This window comes from Colossoma macropomum, unplaced genomic scaffold, assembly GCF_904425465.1.
Source record: "Colossoma macropomum unplaced genomic scaffold, Colossoma_macropomum, whole genome shotgun sequence".
NCBI classification, from domain to species: Eukaryota; Metazoa; Chordata; class Actinopteri; order Characiformes; family Serrasalmidae; genus Colossoma; species Colossoma macropomum.
Window position 1 is genome coordinate 17,423,391 of NW_023494787.1, and position 24,045 is coordinate 17,447,435.

Genomic DNA, 24,045 nt, shown 5'->3' on the forward strand with positions numbered 1-24,045 from the left:
TGCATTAGTGCTTTCAGTCTTCCCTCTGCCTGGCACCGGGGCATGTAAAAATCACAGTCAACATGGAAAGTGCCATCTTCAAAGCAGGTGGTTTAAGAGTGGCCAGCATTATCTCTCTTTCTCTCTCTCATTACCTCCGTGTCTCTCTCTCTCTCAGTGCTGATTACTAGGAGGTGAGCTGGCTTTCTCCAAAAAGCACTCGGAGGCTTTGCCACTTCAAAGCAGTGCGAAAGAGGAGCATTTTTACGGCAGATGAAAGGTTTTCATAACTCCCCATCCAGAAAACAGTGTGGGCATTACAGCAGCCAAACAGCATATAAGGCACCTGCACAAGTGCACTCTTTCTTTTTCCTTTCTCTCTCCGGAGGTAACCATAGTGCTCTATTTCAAAGACGTCATGCCTACTAGGAGCTGTGAACTGGACAACCCTTTGAAAAATATGCATGAAGCGTACTTCTAATTCCATTCCAAATTTCTATCCAGGGTCTATTATGGAAAATAAACTTCAGTGGTGATAGTGACACGAGCTGAGAAAAGCTGCCCCTGGTCACTGGCTGGCTGAGGTAATGGTGCGTTAACAGCTTACGATGGTAATTACCAGAGGGGAGAGAGATTGCTTTGACTCCAGTGACCTCAGACTTTCATTAACTGAAGGTCATCACAATTAGTGACAGGTCACCCTCAGTGGCAGCTCTTGTAGTGAATTATGTATTAAGCAATTATGAGCACAAAATGTCCATCCATTGGACTTGGAAAGCCTGTTCAAACAATTTATGGTTACAGTTTACTGAAGGGTTGCATTCATAAGGAATAAGTCTGTCATAACAACTGATATAAACTCATATGAACCCATTTATGAAGGGTTTTTCCAACAAGAGTCAGATGGCAATACTTTCTGAGGCGAAAAACTGAGGCTTTTTGGAATCAGCCTTTATGAATGGTAATGTAGGTTTATGTCAGTTGTTATTATATATGCATATGTAAGTGTCATGTAGCCTTTCAAATGCTGCCCTTCTGTAAAGTGGTACCCAGTTTATTTAGACACACTAGCCAACCATCATATACTAGAGGTGGGCGATGTGACAATATTTTCTTGTTATCTTGATATACTTTAGAGATAAAAAATTTGCTTTTCTGAGCATATTATGGATATTGTCGGTATATGAACAACTGCATGTTTCATTAAAAAAGACAACAGAATCAGTCCTTTTTAATTGGTTTTGGTGCAGGACAGTATGTGAAATGCTGAATAAAAATCTAACGTTTTAAATTTTAGTAGTGAATGAAAACACTTTCCTTCACTCTCCTGCATAGTCTTGTTCAAACAGCTTGAGAGGCAGCAGATTAACAGCAGAAAAAGTCACATGCCACATGGAACTATTTCACTGTTATTCATAATTCCACTGCTATTCATAATCTCTGTAGATGTTGAGTATCAAGAGAGCATATGACTCTCAAGAATCTCTCCACTACAGGTTATTATACATGAAAGTATGCTACAGATGTTATCTGTAGTCTCAGTTTTTCAAATGCTGGAAAAAAATCCCAAATGACAAAAATTTATGTAGCCTACATATTATAATATTTTATTTTTTTAAAGGATTTACTTTATGTAAACTGTTTCTATTTATTGCTCAGTTTTACCCTATTAAAAGCATAAAGGATAATGATTAATAACAAAATTGTATTTTCTTTTTTACCTTCTAGATTTGTATGCTTCCTACATTCATTGAAAAGCAAATAAAAGAACAACTTTCAGTTTTTAGTTTTCATTCTCGGTTATCACTCTCATAATTAATAATATACACGAAAGTACTTTCTGAGAGACTGAGGAAATATACTGTTTAAACGACGCTTAAAAGCTCTGTGCAGTCCTCTGTTTTCGTGTGGTCCATTAGCACACAGCTAGTTGTACTAACTACTGTATCAAAGACAAACCACAAAGCAATGAGCCACATATCTGCGTAATCCTCACTTCCTCCCACTGCTAGCATGTGGTAGAACACTAACCCTGCCCTGCTGTGCGTGTCCCAGAACAGCCTGGCTCTGTGCTTCGGAGAGACATGGAGTAAAATCCTCATATTCCAGCTCAAGTCTGACATCTAAGAAAACAGCCATTTAGAGAAATCATACACAAAAAATTATCAACACAAAAGCAGTCAGCTGGTATTGACTCCAGATTACATCATTAGCATGGTGCGCATTGCCCTTCCAGTAAGCACTTCTCCACAAACCCAACACTGAAGGGAGGGTTGTTAGATGACATTAGCCTAATGAAAAAACGCCTCTAATGCACATTGTTGCAGCTGCGCTTCTGTGCACTTATAAAAGCCCCTGTTCCCACAGCCATATGGTATTTGTCATTAAAGGCTCCTTTGAGGAAAAGCACTAAAATTAGATGAGAGAGAGAGAGACAGAGTGAGAGAGAGAGCGACAGAAAGACAGAAGAGAGAGAGAGAGTGAGTAAGAGACAAAGAGAGAGAGAGAGAGAGAGAGAGAGACAGAGTGAGAACACAAGTTGCATCTTTGATAGCACCCCTCCTGACTGCATGATACAGTAACCATATGGCGCGGCGCAGAGAGACGGAGCGGGGGGAAGTGTCCCTGTATGCTTCCCTGCATCCGTCAGCGACCAGCACAACGCCTAATGGGACCAATTTCTGCAGTGCACAGCCGCCCAGGGCTGCCCGTGGACAAGACGAAATGCCGGAGAATGCCACTCGGCGTGAAAGGGGCCATGTTCCGCTCTCATCGAATGAAGGGACCCCATTCCATCATCCTCTTGTGTAGTAAACAACTTGGACTCGAGCCATTTCCAACAACTGCTTATTTCATTGTTAAAGTGAGAACGCGTGTGCGAGTAAAACAGACTGAGAGCGTGTGCAAAAATGTGTGTGTGTGCGTGTGTGTGAGAAAGTGAGAGAAAGGGAGGGATGGTGAGGGGGGAGGGTATGAAGGTTACACAAAGAGGGAGGTGTGCTGGTGTGCTGTATAACAGCTGTCATTTCTAAGCAGATGAGGATGAATGAGTCCAGGTTAAGAGCGGTGGATTTAGCTGTATTCAAACACAGCTCATGACAAGCTTATCAGCATCCACATACAATCAAGCAGTATATAAATTAGGGATGTAATAATTTACAAAATGTATACTTTAGATAGATATGATATGGTGGGGTGTTGATTCAGTACATATTCTGGATCGTAGAGCATTAAATTGTGCCTTACGGCAACACATTAACCCTTTTTTACAGTAGCAATCAAATGCAATTTCTGCCTGTTTTGGAGGTCCCTTGCTCATTGCTCACTAACAGCTCAACACAACATTTCATGCACAAAGAGCCAACAGTGTTCTAGCTAAACAGATAACAGTTAAATGAAAATATTCAACCAGATTTCCATTCTACTATTGGAATGGCAACTAAGGGGCCTGCAGAAAGACTCTATTTCTTTATTTATTTATAGAACATTTACTATTATAAAAGTGCAATACTAGAGACTTGCTTAATCCATTCAGGCCTGTTTCTTAGTAAAAAATATGTAACAATAAAAGCTGTGCCAATATAAAAAGCCAGGAACAAGCTACTATACCTTCCCTGAGTTAATGCACAAGCTAACACACCAGCAATACAACAAAACGATTAGTTACAACATAATATCGTTATCTATTTGTATGTACTGTTCGCCAAATATAAATACTTCTTATCGCACAATGCCATTTGACATTATTAATGCTTTACAAAATCAAGCCTAGATGCAATTTAACCTATTTGCACTCATGATCCATTTATTTCCCTAAGCATTTCACTTTAAGTGGCCTAACATAAACAGACACAAGCCACTCTGAGCTGTAATGTAATAAGTAGCCCAGTGACAAATGGAGTGAGACCAGGGCACTGGCTGGTGTTCTTTCAGAGCGGCGCAGCAGCTCATGTTGCTCTGCTAATGGTTTCAAACGTGCGCTCCCCTCCAACATCTACCACACGAAGAAATCGATTACCAAACAGGGGACTCCATCAGGCAGTTTGAACAAAAAAGAACCGCGCTTGCACTATTACACTGGGGGCTTGTGTGGGTTTACATCCCTCATTTCCACATAAAATATTACCAAAAAAAAGGAGAAACAAAAATTAGGTCCCAGTGCACAGGAAATTCAAGGTCTTTCAACTCATGGAGGGAATTCACATATCCATTTATGCCGGATCCTTTTCTTCCCTGAACTCAGAGAGAGGGAGGGATAAAAAAGCAAAAAAAAACAAAAAAAAACAAAGATGAACTAAGAGAAAAATGCACATCTGCGTCTCAGCTCCAGAGCTGTTTAAATGCTTTCCAGATCGTTGGCTTGTGCAATACCTTCAGAAATGGGATGACAAAAGGTCGGAGCGGGAAGTTTGTCGCTTCTTGCAGCTTGGAGTGGAATTCCTCTATGGTTAAAGTGGAGTTCTAGAGGGAAAGAGAGAGGGAGAAGAAGCACACGCATGAGTACATGTGGAAAACATTATGTGATAATATTACTTATTGGAGGCAAAACTATATCCTGCTGCAGATTGAATGATTTGAGGGGTGAATGGGAGGCATATGGAGGGCCACGTATGTGGACGTTTGCCTTGGCCGCTCCTAACGTGTGCAAATATTGACTGAAGCCCAAGTGTGAATGCGTACACGCACACAAACCCCAGTAATAACAACAATGTCAATGTTAAACCTTGCAAGTTAACTGCGCCTCTGGTGTCTGCCTAAAAGATACAAGATAACGTACATATCACAACATGTATGTAGCAGGCCGGCGGCTGCTTTACATGGGGTGTAGGAGAGGCGGTTTGATCTGTTTAATAAGGATATTGCTTCTCGCTAGTCTCTGATCTCTGCCGAGCTGGCATGTATCGCCCCTTCCAGCTGCTCCATGCCTGCCTACAACTCCTATCGCAATGAAAAAAAAAAAGAAATGACTAATTTCTATCTCCCACTCTCACTGCTCTATCTCATTTTAACAGACTGACAGGATGGTGACACTATTTTCAATTTTCAAGATGTTATTTCCAAGAAGGAGCGCGAAAAAAAAAAGAAAAAGAAAAAAAATAGGGAAGCGAGAGAGAGGGAGAGAGAAAGAGGGAGAGAGGGAGTGCATTGGAGAAAAATACACAGCTTTTTCCTCATTTCCCAGACCTGAATTTTGTTACATTAGGCTTACATCTGTTCGCCCAGATTGCAGCGGCCTGTTTTGACAGCCAGAAAGCCTCCTGAGCTTTTCTCCAGCATCGCCGGCGCTAATTAAGTGTGTCACTCTTTTCAATAAGGCAGAGAGGGGAGCGTATTAAAGCGAGCTATGGAAGCCAAGGGGACACAAGGAAGCCTCTGCGTGTAGACACTGTGAAAAATAAACAAACACACGCCAAAAAAGAACCTTCCTTCAGAGAGGCTAATTAAAGCAGCCCTCCTCTGGTAAAGGCACAGTTATTTTACCACCGCTTACTTCATAACTAGATATTATTCGTAGAAATGCTTTCTTAGCTGGAGCTGCATATTCAGTCAGCTGGATCTGAGACCAGGTACAGTATGTCGCTGGACCCAGCTGCAGACATCTATATCCAATTTGTTGGATGAGCTACTATTTTTTCCCATAGCTTTTGCTGCAGACAAGACAAAATCCTTAAGAAGTGAAGGAATAACAACACAAACTCATTTTTGTTGTCTGTATTCGCCTCTATGAGCCTGCATATGGCTGTGTTAGTAAGGCATCTTTTACAGAAGCCTATTTTTTTAGGCGCACAGAAAGAAGATGTTTGTGCTTGAATATGTGATGATCCTGGTCCCAATCCCTTGTAATAATCCAACCTATTCTGCATAATGATTAATATGTTGAAAGTGACTAATATTAGTGTTACCCCTATCATTAAACAGGCTCTGCTGTGCATTCAGTCAAACTAACTGGCTTGGATGAGATACAGACATTAGGATGTAACTTAGGGCTAACAGTTGCTTCCTATCGTTTGTTAGTTCATGTTTTTTTGGTCCTTTTTGCCCAAAAGAAAAGGGCAAATGTGGATGGTTCAGACTTGCGTCCAAAAGTCTGAACCATTCACAAAAGGGTTTTCACACTGCAAAAGAACCAACACATGGTTCAGTTTGATCCGGACTGAGACCACCTCTTTTAGTTGGACCAAATTTTGGTCCTTTGGACTGGACTGTGGCCCAAGGCACCTTTCACACCTGCTGTTATGGTTCGGACCAAACTGCAAAATTTGAAGGTAGGTGTGAAAGCACCCTTAAATTACAAAAAAAAGAAACTGTATTATTTGTAAATCTACTCTGGCCCCAAATGTCACACCACATACGTATGACAACACTGATTGTTTGGAAGGGTCTACCAACTGGCTTGAATAAGATCTAAAGGAAACACTAAATATAATCCACTAAAAAGTGTGTGGACTCACCACGAGGCCCAACACCAGCGTGCGGACTCGCTCGCCGATCTCGGGTGAGATGTCGTTGCCAAACTGCTGCAGTGTGGTAAGAAATCGCTTTAGCTTGCTGAGCTGCCGGGCTCCGCAGGCTGGTGGGAGCTGCTGATTGGCCAGAGAGGAGGAGGACGAGGACGAAGGGCCGTTGCTGAAAGCGTTGGGTGGAGAAGGAGCTCCGTTCAGCGCAGTAGGAGAGTGACTGGTGCCATTTGTTACTGAAAAGCCAGAAAAAAACAAGTCATCATAATCAAGTATGACAACCAAGATGAGTACAACATGCCCGATGTTTTTAACCCAGTCCACTAAAGGACCTACATTCAAAGCTGAAAAAAAAAAAACAAAAAAACAAAAACACTGTAATCAACTGCCACTCCATGTATGACTGGGACCCACTGATAATGCTTCCTCAAATCTCTTGCAACACAGCAGCATTTGCTTCCAATCAGCCCTGGTGGCCTTAAGGGTGTAGCCATGTGCTCTTGTACTGCACATCAGACATATGAAATGTAGCAGGGGAGAATGCATGTGGTCAAACGTGCCCAGTGTGATGATGTGAACCATACGCGAGAGGGGATCCAGCATGGCGTCAACGTCTCTCTAATGAGATTAGGCTGTGTGATAGCCTCGCCTGCCTGGCCTCTCTCCAACAGCACAGAAACGAGATACTTCAGCTGCATCTGGTAACAATTACATGGGGGGAAATCAAAGCGCTTGCTTTGTTAAACCTTCAGCATGTGTAATTAGAGTCTGCCTTTAAAAGGCTCCTCATTGCTTTGGAGCCAGCTTGCTGTTTTTTTTTTTTCATAAGCGCTAATTGCAGAGTCCGAGTGATCTGTTTTTTAGGGATCTGGCACCAGAGAGGGAGAAAGGAGCATGTTAGCACTGCAGACAGCACAGCACTACTCAATTACCCTCAGTCAGGGTTGTGAGGGAGCAGTGAGCCTGGCTTTGATACGGAGTCGCTCAGGCAGTCCCCTGGGTTCTCATGCGTGATGCTCTCTCTCAGACACCAGTCAGCAGCCTGCTGGAGACAGCAGAGAGCGAGGCTGCTGCTGCACAGCCCCTCAACACTGTCCAGTACATCGTCTGCCTTTAACAGGTGGAATTTTTGTGATGTGCGTTATTGATGCATGTGAAAAATGTCATTCAACTGCACTGAATCCTAATAATGATTCTTGAATAATTGAAAATCATATTCAATAAACATCTTTTTTAATTTTAGCTAATATAAATTTTCAATTCATTTTCCAAAAACATGGTTTACAGACACATGGGAAAGCTGGGGGTACTGAAGTTTTAAGCAGCATTTAAGTGACATATACAGTAACTTCATGTAAAATGACAACCAATTGTTGTTCCCTTTGAATTTTTTTGAACAGAACTGTTGCTCTGGACCAACTTTCTTCAAATGAGCTGATCGGCGACCAATCAGATTGTTGATATGTGGGCGGTAACTGATTTCTTCATGCCCATAGCGAGGCTACATGCTGGGGTTCAATGCTCAAACAGACCAAGGCAGAGATATGGTTGAAAAAAACAATTAATGTATTCAAAACGTAATACACTATTGTGTCAGTTGATTTTCTTTTAAAATTAAATTTAAGCCCAGGCTAAATTTGCTTGTGTTGTAGCGACACACCTACCAAAGTGGCAAACAGCTGGTGAGGGAAGCAAGTCAGCTGGCTGTATTGAAAATACAGCATTAAGCAGTGGATAAAGACTGCAGGTTTTGAAAATCAGTGAAAAAAAAACCAGAAAATTAAAAAACAAAACACATATTTTCTAAACCGCTTATCCTTCTGGGTCGCGGGGAATTAAAAAAAACAGATTAGTAATAATAATAATAATGATGATAATAATATTTTTAAAATTATTATTATTATTAATAATAATAATAATAATAATAATAATAATATTTTTAATGCTGCAGCCCCCTCAGAACCTCCACCTCCCACATTTCTGTCATTGTTTTTATGATCTATATTCCACCATTGTGTAAACAGTTCCTTCAGTCACGTTCATGTATTCAGCGTATTTTTTTCTGAATTTCTTTTCAAAATTATCAAATAAAATTAGACTAAACTTCAGATTTAATGATGTACTGAATTGTCTAATATAGAATCCTAATCTGGTGATTAAAATTAGAGATTCACTTCATGCCTGTGTCCGTGTGTGAGTGTGTGGCACTCACATGTGGTGGGCGTGAAGGAGCTGGTTCTGGGAGCTCCTTGTGTGCTGGGGGGAGGAGGCATGGTGGGTGGAGTTAACCTGGACTGTGTTTTCACATCGGCAGGTGAGTCGGGCATGGTGGAGCGCTTCTCAGTGCGATCTGCACAAGAGCGAGGGAGAGAGAGAGAGAGGAGAGAGAGAGAGAGAGAGAGAGAGAGAGAGCGGGAGAGTTAGCATTCAACTGTGATACCTACATTCTCTAACATTATCAACCTCAGCTACAGGAATATATGACTTATGAACCACCCACAGACAGAGAGGAAGGGAGGAGAGAGAGAGAAAGAGAGAGAGAGAGATAGATGAAGAGGAGAAAATAGAACATACTGCAAAAATTCTCTCAGCAAAAGAAAACATTTTAAATCTAAGGCTTAACATGTAATATTTCTCATTATGCTTTACATTATATATATATAATATATATATATATATATATATATTAGTGGCATCTCAGCAGCTTTCATACACCTGAGCTCTTGTAACACATATATATGTACACATACATGTTCGTTCATACTGGTCAATATAAAGGTCACATATGTTGAATCAGTGTGATCAGGACCTGCACATAATGTCTCTCATCAACAGCTTTTAACTGTATCTGAAAGTCTTATCAAATCGCCATCCTGAACACTGCACGAGGGGAAAAAAGGGGTGCAAAAGCAAACAGAGAGGGGTCACGATGGAAAGGTTGAGCCCTTGCTTCTATCTAAGGTGGGCAGCTGGAATAAGAGGGGAGGCAGCTTCCCTCCTTCCCTTGCACACACACACACCCTCTTCCCACAGGCAAAACCACATGTATGTGTGTGAGAACATGAGGGCATGTGGATGGGGGCAGTGCTGTGGCAGACAGGGGGGACAGAGGGGGCTGGAGGAAGAGTGCAGTGAGAGAGGCAGTGATAGCCTAAGCCTGTTAGATAAGCAGGGCTTTTAAAGCTCACTCTTCAAGCAACGCAACAGCTCCATGACGACTGCTTTAGTCACGGCCCTCTGGAGCCAGTCGTCTCAGAGAAAATGGAGATGTCACACTCACGGCCTAAAGTGTGTTGTCATATTTAGGGGATGGATTTCTGGGTCAGCGGCGATGCTCCTCAGCCTTGTAGGAATCAGCCAAAGGTTTGATTAGTTGCTTGTATGTTACACAAGTTTAGCATCTGATCGATCCAAGGTCTTCTTGCCAAAAGTGCAACACTACTCAGGAAATGAGAAAACAGATGCTACATTTTAGCAACATTCACATCTGGACTAAAGACCTGCAGACCTGTTCAAATAGCACATGACATCATAAATTCCAACATGAAATGGCAAACGTAATAAATCCCAATTGTATGTTATAAAAATACTCAGCTGATTCTTTAACAAAACTTGGTGTTGACCACATGCCCTCGGCGGCTTTAAGTGAAGATACAAGACATTCCGACAAAATTAACAGTGTCTTTGAGCCCTTATAAACAGCCACGCAAACTAAAAACAGAGGGCCCAGGGGGACTTGGCTCTCTCTTTTCCAAAGAAAGTCTGTTCCCTTCAGCCCAGCAGACGCCTGCCAGAGACGAGCAGACGAGATAAAGAAGGTGGGAATTTCAACTCCGCATACCTACCATTTCCCATGAATCTCGTCTGTGTATCTGCGTGTGAAGTTGTGTACCCTAAACACGTGAGTGTGCACTATGGTTAATCTGGCTCATACCTGCTCCCCAGACAGACCCAATCCTCTCAGTTGATAACAGACTCCAACAGGCAGCCAGTAAAAAATACTGCTGGAGATCCTTCTCTCTCTCTTCACCTATTTGTGCTCTCTCTGCCTAGAAATGATCGTTGCTTTCCAGCTTACATGAAGAATATTAGGTCAGACTTCATTTGAAGGCTACTTTCATAGGGACTTCATTACATATGCATTAGCATTGAATGATATATTTATAACGCAAGACTTGAGTATATATGTGAATAGCTTATACCATTATTCGCTAGACGACATAAGATGTTTTGTGAAGTAAGATCTCTTAAAGGTCTCTTAAAGTTAAGTGATGGACTTTTGTTCTATTTATAACACTCTTACGAAGTATTATTCCCAAGTAACAGAACTTATAGGGCAGGGACTGTGTAAAAAGTTCCATATATCAGGTTTTTATAAGATTTTGAAGCCCTCAAATGTAAATCATGATTTTCACACATAGTTTCCCATATTCCTATACAAAAATCCTACACTTGAGTAAAGAGACAACTGGTAAAACTTTGCTTGAATTATTTTATATTTAAAAGTAGAAGCCCCTTCTCTGTATTTCTATTTGAGTACAGCAGTACACAATGAGTTGCTTTTAAATGTAAAAGTATCAAAAGTAAATGTACTGTAAGTTATTGCAGTTATTGCAACATGTGTGGCTGCAGACATGAAAAACTGAGATAGTTGTTCTGCAGCCAAAAAAGTCTTCTTAACAGAAACTGTACTTTTGTGCTTTGATTAGAATTGATATATAGTGTTCTTAAGTAGGTCTCTGCTGTATAGGTGGGAATGATACTTCATAACAGTATTATAAATAGAACAGATGTCTGTTACTTTAGTTCAGTGTTATTTACTTCATAAAACATCTTGTGTTTTATGTTTATCTTGTGTTGGTAATTGCGACTACTGTAATAAGCTGTCTATATATATATATATATATATATATATATATATATATAAACAATAGCTGTTAACCCATTCATGTCCAAGGAAATTTTGTATGATACGGAAAAATGCCTTAGAACTGAAATTTATATTTATACACTGAATAAACATCTAAGAATATGGTTTTAATTACTTGTCATTTTTATGTTTGTACTCACAATCAAATTTGGATTTTCTATTATCTTGTAATAACGTATATGTGTGTGTGTCTGCCCTGTGATGGACTGGCGACCTGTCCAGGGTGTTTCCTGCCTTCCGCCCAATGACCGCTGGGATAAGCTCCAGCACCCTCCATGACCCAGAAAGATAAGCGGTTTAGAAAATTTGTATGTGTTTGTACTATTTTGTTATAATCAGTGGACGCATGTGACCAAAAGACTAATTAAATATGACAAATGAAGGACAAAAACAAACTTGTTAGCTATGGTTTGACATGAAATTAATGGAAATTAATAGGTTAAGGAGCAGTAGCTCGGCTAGACTACTGTCAGCAAGAAGCGCTTACATTCACATTATTCCTTGAGGAGTTATTCCTATGAAAGGGACCCTAAGAAAAGTCTCTAGTTAAGCTTTGGCACTCACATATTCCACGCTAAGCCAGGGACGGATCAAATGATCTAATTTTGGCTGTAGTGAGGCAAGAACACAGAGCATCTGATGAAAGATCCTAATTGGGGTCTAGAGGGACTGGTGATGGAGAGGGACAGGATACAGCACTGAACCTTGATTTAACATTAAGATCCCAGCATGCGGCCAGTCATTTGCACTAAAATGTTAAAAACATGACTAGCTCTGACGTTGATGAGTCACTTGAGCTGCCACTGTGAGAGTTTCGAATGAATAAAGGCGATACACACAGAAACATTTCAAATACCAACAGCTTGTGTGATTACTGTTATTAGAAGGCCTCGTCAAAAGATTCAGCAACATAAAGATGTCAGAAAAGGCTGTTTGAGCCGGATGTAGTCTACGGTTTTAAAGAATCAGGCTCAATTTAGCTCTGGACCAGGCAGCAGCCCTGGGCAACATCAAAAGCTGCTTTTGCGTACACATGTGTAATTGGGGATTAACACCTGGGTCAATGTTATGATTGGACTGCGGCGCGGAGGAGGCAAACACAACCCCGGAGCATGAGAAACTCATCCTTGCTCTACGCCTGACAGAGATGGACGATAAAGTAATGGGTTAGGCTTTAATCCGTACAACCCAGCACACATACAAAGAGAACGCAGAATGAGAATCAGACCCCATGGAGACACAGGGCTGAAGGAGAAATAATACAAAAAAAAGATGGTGTGAATTTACAATTTGTTCTCCATCAATATCTGTCAGCCCCGCGAAGCTGGAACACATGGGACTGTGCAGCAATGTGAAAATTACATCTTCCCTTTATTCAGACATATTCAGCCCCGCATAATTCCTTCAGCACATTCACGTTTAATATTTCATCTCGGAGGGTTTAAATGTGATGCGTACTTACAGCGCACACTTTCCCTTTGTTTGAGCGAAGTCCTAGTCATCATAATACCTCTCCCTTTTCAGCAGATACATCACTAGCATGTGAAATAAAATCCACAGATATTCAAGGAGAGAAAGAGAACGGAAAAATGCACCGAAACATCTGCTCTCTTCTCGCAGTAATCTCACTTTATCTCCACCACAGTAAGTGCAAAGTGCAAGCAGACAATGGAGCAGTAATGATATGACTCATTCTCAACAACATCTCACTAAAAACTCCGCATCTGACAAAGAAGGGCTCGTGCAAACGCACAGTCGCACTTATGGCTTTCATTATGCTCAAAAGGGATCTATCAAATAACATCATAAAAAAAAGGCTTCTTAAAATGCTGCTGAGGTGTCCTGTGTGCAGACAGCTACATACTGCAGGTGCAGAGGCATCTAAACGAGCTCTCTCTTTTACAGGCACTTTAAACAGGCTCAATCAAAAACTAGAGCGTGCATCATCCCTCACTGATTTGACAGAGTTAATCGCCGGCATAGAGTTAACGTGCACAGTCTGTTTGTCTGCCCGTTACTTTTCCTTTAAGAATGGGAAATCTGCGCATGAGGCGCACAAATGAATATTAGGTGGCCTGCGATGGTTATTGATGCAGCGAGAGATTTAATGCGGCTCCCAGGAAGGCCGATGAAGTGCTTTCCATTTTCCTGTTCGCCAAGGTCTTTTATTACTTTTCAAAAGAGCGCTAGAGTAATATAGATCGCCTTTAAACGCCACAGCGAACGGAGCCTTAAAAAGCACAAACAGCCTCATCTTCACTCCATGCCTTGTCATTTTTCATGAGCAGTGAGTGCCAGTCAATAGCTGCTGCACTCAGGAGCCACCGGGTACCACAAACAGGGCATCTCTCCTCAGCAGTCCATACAGCAAAGGTGAAAAATAATATACCAGAGCCTCACATTGTCCTTGTCAAACTCAGACACCTTATCGACATACTGTATTGTTTTGCTACCATAACATATACAACATCCTGTATCATGAGCGCCTGATGGGGGAGCAACTTTTTTGGTAGGACAAATGAGGATGTTATCTGATGTTAATATGTGTTAGCTATCAAACATTAGACAGCTATTTTTCCTGTATAATGTATTTTATCATATAGGGGTGTAATGATGAGAACAAGTGCTATGTTTAGTGTTATTGAAATTGCGGAAGTTTCCTGCTGCAAATAAGACATTATTTATACATATTAGACTTGGATATAATTACTCGTAATTTCAAATTAACAAGCTTTTATTTTAACATAATCAGTCTTGACAAAATAAGTTGTTTTGAAACAAGTAGCTATATCTTGAGAACATAAACCGTTATTTCAACATAATCAGTAAAAATCTCAAAAGAAAAAACATCATTTTGATGCAATCATTCAAAATCTGAAGAAAGTAATCCATTATTTCAACAAAATCAAAATCTCAGTATAACTATAAAGTATAGCCGTTATTTTGACATCTCAAGAAAACAAGCAAAGAGTTTGTCATAATCAGTCATAACTGCCCATAATTTAGCAAAAATAAGCCATAATCAGTCTGTCATTAACAGTCAAAATCTCATTATACAAGAAGCTTTTATTCGAACAGACATTGATACTTTAGCTAGACTGAAGAAAACACCAGTGATGTTTAGCGAGTTCAAGTTTTAATATTATTGTTTAATTTCCACAGTCAACTAGCTAACTCAAGTGGCTTTACTGATGTACAGAGGCTGGATGCTGCCGAAAGAACAACAGGATTTCTACAAGGAATGCAACAAATTTTCTGGATAGTAAGAACAAATTGAACAAAATGTTTAGTATGTTCAGAGATTTTGTAATAATCTCTCAAAAATTTCCAAATTTCATAGATTTTCATGTATCTGACATCCATTTTATGCCTCAATTCCGGCACTCTGTCCCTTCCCCACATTGCGGAAATCACAGGGCCCTACGATACTGTTTAAGGTTCAGTTTGATGGAATTTAAGAGAACATGGGTTCATTAACTTCATTAATTCTAATGTAAATATCATATCATACTGTGATACTGCGATATGTTTGGAAAATACATGTCTGAATTTTATCAATGCTGCCCAGCACTACCCCAGCTGAATCAACTGAAATATCCAATGGTGAGTAAATTAGCTAGTCTCACACAGGACTAACCGCTCAGATCTGGAAGAATGTTCTAGACCTTCTGCTGTGTTTGTTATCTGTCCCTTGCAGTCGTGTGTGGATGGAAATCAGAGAGGAGCTGTGAAGGCTGCTACTGAATGATCCTCCTAACAGGATTTGAGCTGCTGGATCGGGCCTCTGCTATCTCTCTACCTCAACATGGGCCCACCAAACGATTGCATATCTTCACTTGAGAATCACTCGAGTGAGGAGGCAGTTCAAACAAAAAACAACAACAAAAACAATGTTCAAATTCAACTAAATTCTATGGCAAGAACTGTGAGTCATTAAAACAATTATTTTTACCTCCTTTCATCTAAGGCGAGACACACCGAGGGCATCCCACAGCTAGAAACCAATGCTTTCAGTTTCATCATCCTCCACCAGCCCGATTTGGTCCTTTTTATGTAACCAGTCAGCGTCAGATGGACCTTTTTCCTCTCTAACATGAACAGCTAAAGCTCAGCGCTGCTCTGTTTTTCTTATGGTCTGATATCGCATGCTTTGCCATAGTTGCATATCTGTTACATCACTCACCGCAGTGACTGCACTCAGTGAATTCTAGGATAGCTAAAATAGATGTCGATGTGCATGGAGTACAGAATAAAAACAAGTTCATAAATAAAACACTATGATCAATTTACTCAATACATATTAAAATGTTGGTACAATAATAATTCAAGCTTTCTTGAATAGGCACAAATTCGAGGTGGATTTAATATAGGCGAGGAGCCAGTTTCTCCTAACTGCGTTGTCATTTTGAGAGTTAGGCTCAAACTAGATTTATCCTCCCACACAGCGGCTCCTGCAGTATTCACTCACCTTCAGTAAGTTAGTGCAGGAGAAGCTCTGTGAAATCTAGTCTCCTCTGATAACAGCGGCTTATATTAGGCCCGCTGTGAGCACCTTACACACATCCGCTCTGCTCAAAATGAATAAAGATTTCACTCTCCTGCAAAGCCCGTCCTAACTGCTCTATGCAGAAATCCACATCGCGGCATCCCTGTAGGTCAGTGAGAGAGCTTCCTCAGAGGAAATGTGTTTCAGTGGGAGCAGAAGCGCATTGGCTACACTGGTATTCCAGTATTGGTGGAATTGACACATTACAAAAACTTAACTGCAGTGCATTTTATTTAAACGGTTAAATACAATACTGGATCAAATCAGAGACCATCCCACATCTATTTACTACCCAGTCAAAGCAGACATAAAGTACAAGTTATGCATCTTCAGGAGAGATTTCTGAGTACACAATAGATAATATACCTGCATAAGGAAGGGGAAAGTCAAAGACAAATAACTGAAAAAAACATCAGGTCCAAAACATTAAAAGATGGAGAGTAATCAGCGCTATGATACAGTGCAAGACCCGGTAGACCACCAAAACTATCTAGATAAACAGCACTTAATGGCTTCATCACTGAGAGAAAACCAAGCTTCACTCTTGCTTCTGAAAAATCACAGCAGTTTCTGTCCATCCTTCCACTGTGAGAATACAACTCAACACTGTGGGTCTGAAAGGATGTGCAGCTGTCAAGACGAAAGACGAAACAGACAAAAAAAGAATGAATTCAAACAAAGAAGCTGCTGGTCTTCTCATGGAATGATCACCTCCACTGGACACACAGTCCAGACCTCAACATTACTGAATATGTTTGGGATTACTTGGATTGTCAGAAGCAGAAAATGCAACCAACTTCTAAGACTGAACTTTGGAGGTGTGGAAAAATATCCCTGTGGATAGAAAAACTGAAAGTAACTCTCTGGGAAAGAAGAGAAGCTGTAATGAAAGCAAAGATGGACACACTATATACTGAAAAAACATTAACATGATTTTTAGTTAATCTTTAGTAATCTTTTTGTTTATAATATTTTATTAAAAATCTTCCTTTTATGATACTGAGAAATGAATAATTTGTAATTAATGACAATTTTGACTGAAAATGAAAGAAATAATGGTCTGACTTTTTCACATCACTGTACAAAACTAAACAAAACATAAGTTTTCATTCTGTAAATGTTGTTTCTGTCTGATTAACACTGAGAAAACTATGTAAGGTTCCCTTTGCTGTCATTTTAAGAGTTGAAAAGTCAAGCCAGGCTATGTAAGACAAGTTTGTAAGACATTCTTTAAGAACCAATATGCAGGAAGCAAGGATTCAATGACTTTACTAACTTAAAAATGATTTGATATAGGACTATATTCAGAAAATACTGCCATGTTTAACTTTATCAATACTGCCCAGTACCACTTCTTGCTGAAGGGAAAAGCATGACACATAAAAGCCACAGGGAGCCAGTCAACTGCGCACTAATGCCGACAAGATGGCAGCGGTTCAGCGAGGGGCCGCTGCCGGCGGGCGCAGCCTCACACTCATCACAGAGAGGTCAGGTGGTGAGAGAGGGGGAGATGGAGGGCACCTCTCGCAGGAAACGCTTCACAGAACACAACCAGCAAATATACGGAATGACATGACAACAGCACCGTTCCAGCCAGGCACTGCGCCTCGACTGAGCGCAGGCATGCGGTAACAGACGTACAGGATGGTAGGATAAGGCAGGGAGGGATTCAGAGAGATGCAGGAGATAGAAAGATTGAGGGGCGTGTGAGGAACATTGAGTCGTCAGATAATTGGAATTCAGAAGCTGTTTCGAGTAGCTGAAGCTCAGGGTGAAGTTGGGGGAGCTGGAGGCTTGCATTGGTATGCAAGTGCGCTCTTCCCCTCCAGAATACATTATGAACCTGCCGCACGCCTGTGCACCATGCAATCATCTCCGCCAGATGGAACAGCGCGCCGAGCGTGGCCCATCAAACCCCTTCTGCTTGTCAGAGAAGATGTATGAACGCCCCCGCCGTCCTGGAGCTCATTCCCCACACTTATTCCTCTCACTCTCCCTACAGCAAGGCCTGTCCCCTCGGACCTCTATCTAACTCTGCTCCAACCCCCCCCCCACCCTCAACTCTCTCACTTTCTCTCCCTCCACCTCTCTCCTCCCTCCCTCTCCCCAAGCCCTCGCTTTTCCAGACCGCTCCCCAGGCACGCTTGTTTCCTGATCCTCGCTTGGCCGGCGCCAGGTGGTGTGCCGTCGTTCCATTCCGTCCCATCAAATGACGCGAGGGCTGAGGGGACCTTCATCAGCCTGTGCTCACTCAAGAGTTACCAACCCACCCACCGCCGCAGCTCCCAGCAACCTGGCCACTTTAATATTTAAAGCGCCAGCATGCCTCCGCTGCCTGCCTTTATTTCCTCCACGCATCAAACTCAGATGCTCATAATGTTTATAAATCCTGCTAATGCGAACTACCTCAAAACTGTAGAACAGGGACCACAGCTGAACTGTAAAGAGTCTGCACACTTCAATCCTTCACCCTCATAACTACAAAACAAATATATTAGTATTGGCTAAGATATTGTAACTGTCCAAAGAAATTTTTCATTTTTTGACATGATTTGAGAATATCAGCTTCCTTTTACATTGTGTGAAAATTTCATAATGAATGGGCCAATAGAAATGTTGAAATAAAATCTCTTTACATAAACTTACATTGAAAGTTAAGAGTGTTTTGCCTTCTCCTGTAAAGTTGTTACTTTAGAGATACTTGTTTTTCTTTGGACAATTTGCATAGTAAATAACAATTGCAAAAAAAAATGTCACGATACTTTAATACATTTTCACGATTATCACAGCATTTCATTTTTTTGGAGGTTTCACAAGTTGAAAGAGAAAAAAGTGATGTCACATTGAAAACATACTATGAACATACTGTGTTAAACATACTGTGAGTAAGTGTGTGTTTTTAATGTGTAACATATTGTGTTGCAGCTGAATCCAAATAAACATAAATTATCAGGGATGCACAGATATGGGAACTGTGGGCTGATATCCAATATATTTCATGCACATATCTGCTGATGCTGACATATAAACATTTACAAAACTTGGACTAGATCAACTTGGATTAGTTTTACAGAAAAATATAACATTTATTATTGCTGGGTTACAAATGCAGTGAAATGAATAAAAAGCAGAAATTTCATTGGCCCAGATTTGCCTAAATGCTCTGTTCTTCCAAAGTACGATAAATACATCATCAAATATCGGTTTGCAATATTGTCACATCTAAACATCTGTCCGATATATTTTTAAGCACATATCTGCCAACACCAATGTGATTTCAGTATCATTATGGATCCCTGCTAATTATGCTCTCTTAAAATGAAACATAAAGTTGGTGACTGTTCTTTAAGTACTGATCATATCCATGATGTTCTCAGAAAAGTGATGTAATTTATCGTTATACTGATACAAAATAATGCCTAGTATATTAGTTCTTTTCATTCAGACAATGGTATTTTTTCTTGCCAAAGTTTTGTTTATCAAAATAAATATCTAAATAAATACTGCAGTAATTCCGGAGTAATTCATAGTAGACATGAGAATAGACATTATATCAGAATCATATCAGTATCTACAAACATTTGCTTTAATAAATTGTTCATCTAGGTGGATCTCGTCCCAATTTTCTAGATGCCTGTTTATGTATTGGTGTCAGCAGATTTGCAATTTGCAATATATCATCCCACAACTCCCATATTGGTGCATCCCTAGTAGTAATAAGTCTTAAGATTAATTTCTGAACAGCACACTCAAGGTTCAAGGGGTTAAGGCTTGGATACACTAAGCAGATGTGACAATTAAATACGGTTTTAGGAGTCCTGTGACAATGTGTTAAAGAATATGAATGACACCTGTCATTTCAATGATGCAGTGCAAAAGCAAAAACCTGCCTCACTGCACTCTAAATTTCATTCTGATTCCCTTATTCAATTCTATTGCTCTCAGTACCAAAAATCCCTGAGTGGGAGCAAAATCAACACCTTTACATAACACTACATTTACATAACAGGATGACTGCTTCTTCAGAGGCCAGTGCTGGTGTGGAGGAAGTGGGCATCACTAAGTGGACATGCACTGCAGGTCCATAATGTGGTGCAACATGCTCCCAGTGCAGGCATACAGGGCAATGACAACATAAAGACTTCCCTCTGCCATAAATACGGACGATGGAGAACCATCTGCTGATACTCTTCAAAATAGAGACTCGTGTCTGAAAATGAAAGAAACTGACCAATAAAACAGATGCAGCGTTTAAGGGCGGAAGTCTCTCTCTCTTTTTTTTTTTGCTCTTCGTCGGAATGGATTTATAGTAACGTCTGTTTTAACCATCTGTTGAAATAAGACCCTATTGGCATGAGGCATAGAGGAAGAAAACAAGTGTTGAGGAACAATAAAAGTGATTCACAGTACCCGTTATGCATCCGTTGAAATCTCAGAGATTTGTGCTGTATCTTGTTGCCAGGCAAAAAAGGGAAAGAAAAAATCTTTTGAGAGCTTTGTAAGTGTAAGACCTCATGGGGGAACTTACAAAAATGAAAATAAAGACGGCTTGTACTGTAATCTCCCCCCCCTCTGCCTCATCTACGAAAAGACACATAATTGAAATGGGAATACGACTTTGCAATCACTCTACAAGCGGTCCTGCAATTTCCAACGTGTTTTGAACAAATAGAAAATAATTATTTACTAACTTCTTATCTGAAGAGGCAGAATTGGAGCATTTGTCAATAAAAGAGCTTTTATACTGAGATTAGTGCTTTCAAACGCTAATCTGAAACTCATCCAACTCTCAAGTCAATGACTCACTCAGCTTCCTGGCACCAGCAGATGCCAGCTGAAGATCGTGAGAGGGAGAGAGAGGCAGAGAGAGAGTACATGCAATGTGCTTTACCTAGACACATGGCTTAGTTTGGCTAGGCACCAATGTGCTGTTTGGCCTTTTTTTTTGTTTTGGACCCCATGAACATTCATTAACAAAGCAAAGTCAGACATTTCTCTCTGTGATTTACTCACACTTCAGGAGTGACACAGTGTCATTGAAAGATTTCATCGCTGCTTTCTAGGAATGCTTGATGATATTGTAATCATATCAGTATCAGCAAAATTTGATTTAAAATAAAGTATTCCTATCGGACAGATTTGACCAATATTTTAACCTAATAAGTAATGTTAATGTTAGTAATGATTTTTTTGCATTCAGGAAGAGCAGAACATTCAGGCAACACTGAGATACTGTCTGCATTTTATTCATTTTACTGAATATCTGCATTTTAGTCATTTTACCGCATTCATAACCCTCCACAATAAATGTTACACTTCTTTGCAATGCTGATTCCCACTTTCTACATTTTATAAATGTTTATGTATCGGCAGATATGTACGTGAAAAATAACACATATCAGCATCGACAATTCCCACATAGGAGCATGCATAATCAGTGGTATTTCAGGGCACAGGTGCACATGATCCAATTTCACATCAACCTCTGTGGAACCTCTGTGAAGTTTATAAGGAACTAGTGTTTTTGTTTCACAAGGCAGTTTGAGACCACCCCAGAGGTTTGTCCTCTCTCATTACTAGGGGTGTAACTGTACACATCATTTCAGGTTTGCCATGATTTTCAATTCAAGATTTACTTGAAGATTTACTTTAAGATTTGATATTTTTTATATTTTATTTTTGAATCTACAGATTATTCTACACAGATTGGTTTGACAAAAACATACACTTTCATTTCAAAACAAAAGATTAAAAAGTAGCAAACTAATGCTACTGAGTTGGCCATCTTGGCAACACTGCCAAGCAGTTATTTCCAGTCATACAAGACAAGACTTCTATATCTTTGAATGGGGAGAGACCTAAAAACTCAAAACTGAAAGGCCAAATTATTGTTTCAAAACATATTTGAAATCCCTCGTAAAATCTGACAAAAATCTCATAAATGGTTTGTAGTGTTTGCCTCATTAACACACAATAACGTGTTCTTTTTTGTGTTATTCTGGCTACTGCGCTTGCACAGATCTCTACAACAGAGCCCAAGTAGAGGGAGGCTTTTCCTGCTTTTGGTGTAACCAGCAAGCCGAACGACTTGTTTTACTGAAGGGCGGGACTTTCTCTGATGAGCTTTCCCATTAATTTTCCATCCAGTGACCTTTCTCCTCCTTTATAACATCTCCAGTTATAAACATACAGACAAGATGCACTCAGATGCCTTTTTTAGATCACTGACAGTGATTTCCTTTAGAAACGACAAATGAGAGAATTCAGTGATAGTTTTATGGGGCTCATATCCAACACTTGTATTTAATTTCACTTATGACGTTTGTGTGGTTTTATGTATCAAAAACAGTCATAATTCATTTTCACATAACAATTTTCCAATCTCTCCTTATCCCTTAGAATTAAACAGGCTGTTTTGTGACTGTGCTGTTAAGACTGATGTTTGTAACTGACCTCTGTTCTGACTGGCTGCCAGCCCAGGCTGAAACACTCCTTATAACTTCAGTGTGAAGGGGGGGAGGCGGGTGGTAAACGGCTGTAAGCTGAGCAGATGGATATATGTAAATGTATTGGTTTTCATGATATCACAAAAACAACTAATTCAAAACAGTTGTTTTGGCAGCTTAGTTTCCAGACATGGACTAGGAGTGACGATTTGAAATTTTAACGATGTTTATATACCAGTGTTTACATACTACATCATGCTGTTTTATGTTTACAACAGTGAGGAAAATTCTGTTTTCCATGATACGGGCCCTTTAAATTTACATACACAATATCAGATTGAAATCATTACACTCCTACTCATTACCCACCTTACTGTATGACCGTGTGAGCTGCTGACCTTAGTCTACTGGGCTATCCTCTGTCCTTATGGTGGGCCACTGTGATCTCCTGGCAACAACTGCACCGCTCTCGCAGCCTCTGATGTTAAGACAAGTCAAGTCCACGGCTATAAATGCCAAATCAATTTTCGACAGATAATAAAGAGGCTCATGTTTTACATCAGGGAAATGCTATTTTACTACACCCAAAAATGTGAGCTAATAATATATGGCCCAGCTAACTGAAAACACAGCTATGTGATAAAGAAAAAACAGAAGGGAACAAAATGCGAGCAAAAGAGCCTGAGAGAAAGAAGTAAAGGGGAGTTTAGAAAAGAAAAAAAGAAAGACCTGGCGGCAGGATGACGGTATATTTCTGCTGGGACCTCCGTCTGCAAGTGTTTTGAAAATATCACATGACAGAGGCCATGTGTTAAAAATTAGAGCGAGTTAAGTCCTGTGCTCAGAAAAATATGTAGACAATTTATGAAATGCAGGCCAGGATGGAGATTTACTAAGTAGAACCAGATTCAGAAAACAACTAGCCCTGTTCACCCCCCCTTCACTGTGCGCGCACAAAAACCTCTCTCTCTCTCTCTTTTCCCTTCTATCTCTCTCCACCCCTCCCCTCCATGAGACCTTAAAAAGGATCTGAGTCACATCTGGCAGGCTGGAGAAGCAGGAGATGGTGGTGGGTGACCTAACATCAGGGCACTTCCATCGTGAGTGCTTTTGTGTTTTTGTGCTGGGAGGCAGTGGCTAGTTGGTTTGCTAATGGCTTGGAGTGGAAAGGATTGAGGCATAGCTTCGGGCAGTAGCTGCACCCTAAACATGCTGGCTGCCATCATAGCTCCTTAATGGCTAAATGCACTCTGGAGAGGTCGTCTGTAACACTTGAACTTGGGGCAATGGCCTTGTTTTCATTTGCTCTGTCTATTAAACTCAACTTGGAGAGTTGGATACTGTCTCTTATGACTGTCTGAACTCCATTTGAACAAACAGCCGTGGTCATGCAGTATGTTTGTTATGGCTGCTGGAGCCTTACGGACAACAACCTGGCTTAGCACAGCTCCGAAAAGTGAACTTTTGACCTACACTCCGCAGCATCTACAATGGCAGGAAAAAGATGATGCACAGACTCTTTAACCGCTTATGGCTGATGCAAAAAGGCAGCTATTGCTGCCGTTTAACTGCTTTTTTCTTTGTCAATAACATAATTTCTCTGTGCTGTTGTCACATTTATTTGATATATGAAAACCATGATCTTACAAAGCCAAAAATGTGTAAGCTTTTATGCAGTTTCTGTCA

The 24,045-nt window shown here is 40.5% G+C and overlaps 1 protein-coding gene across 2 annotated transcripts in view; it reads right to left on the reverse strand.

The window, feature by feature from the left end:
• runx1t1 (RUNX1 partner transcriptional co-repressor 1) overlaps nucleotides 1-24,045 on the reverse strand; it is a 68,018-nt gene that overhangs the window by 16,475 nt on the left and 27,498 nt on the right. For both annotated transcript variants that reach the window (XM_036566262.1, XM_036566261.1), the window contains exons 2-4: nucleotides 8,650-8,787; nucleotides 6,432-6,673; nucleotides 4,351-4,440 (exon numbers count right to left, since the gene is read on the reverse strand). In XM_036566262.1, coding sequence (XP_036422155.1) covers nucleotides 4,351-4,440; nucleotides 6,432-6,673; nucleotides 8,650-8,787 — 470 coding nt within the window. The remainder of the gene's footprint in view (nucleotides 1-4,350; nucleotides 4,441-6,431; nucleotides 6,674-8,649; nucleotides 8,788-24,045) is intronic.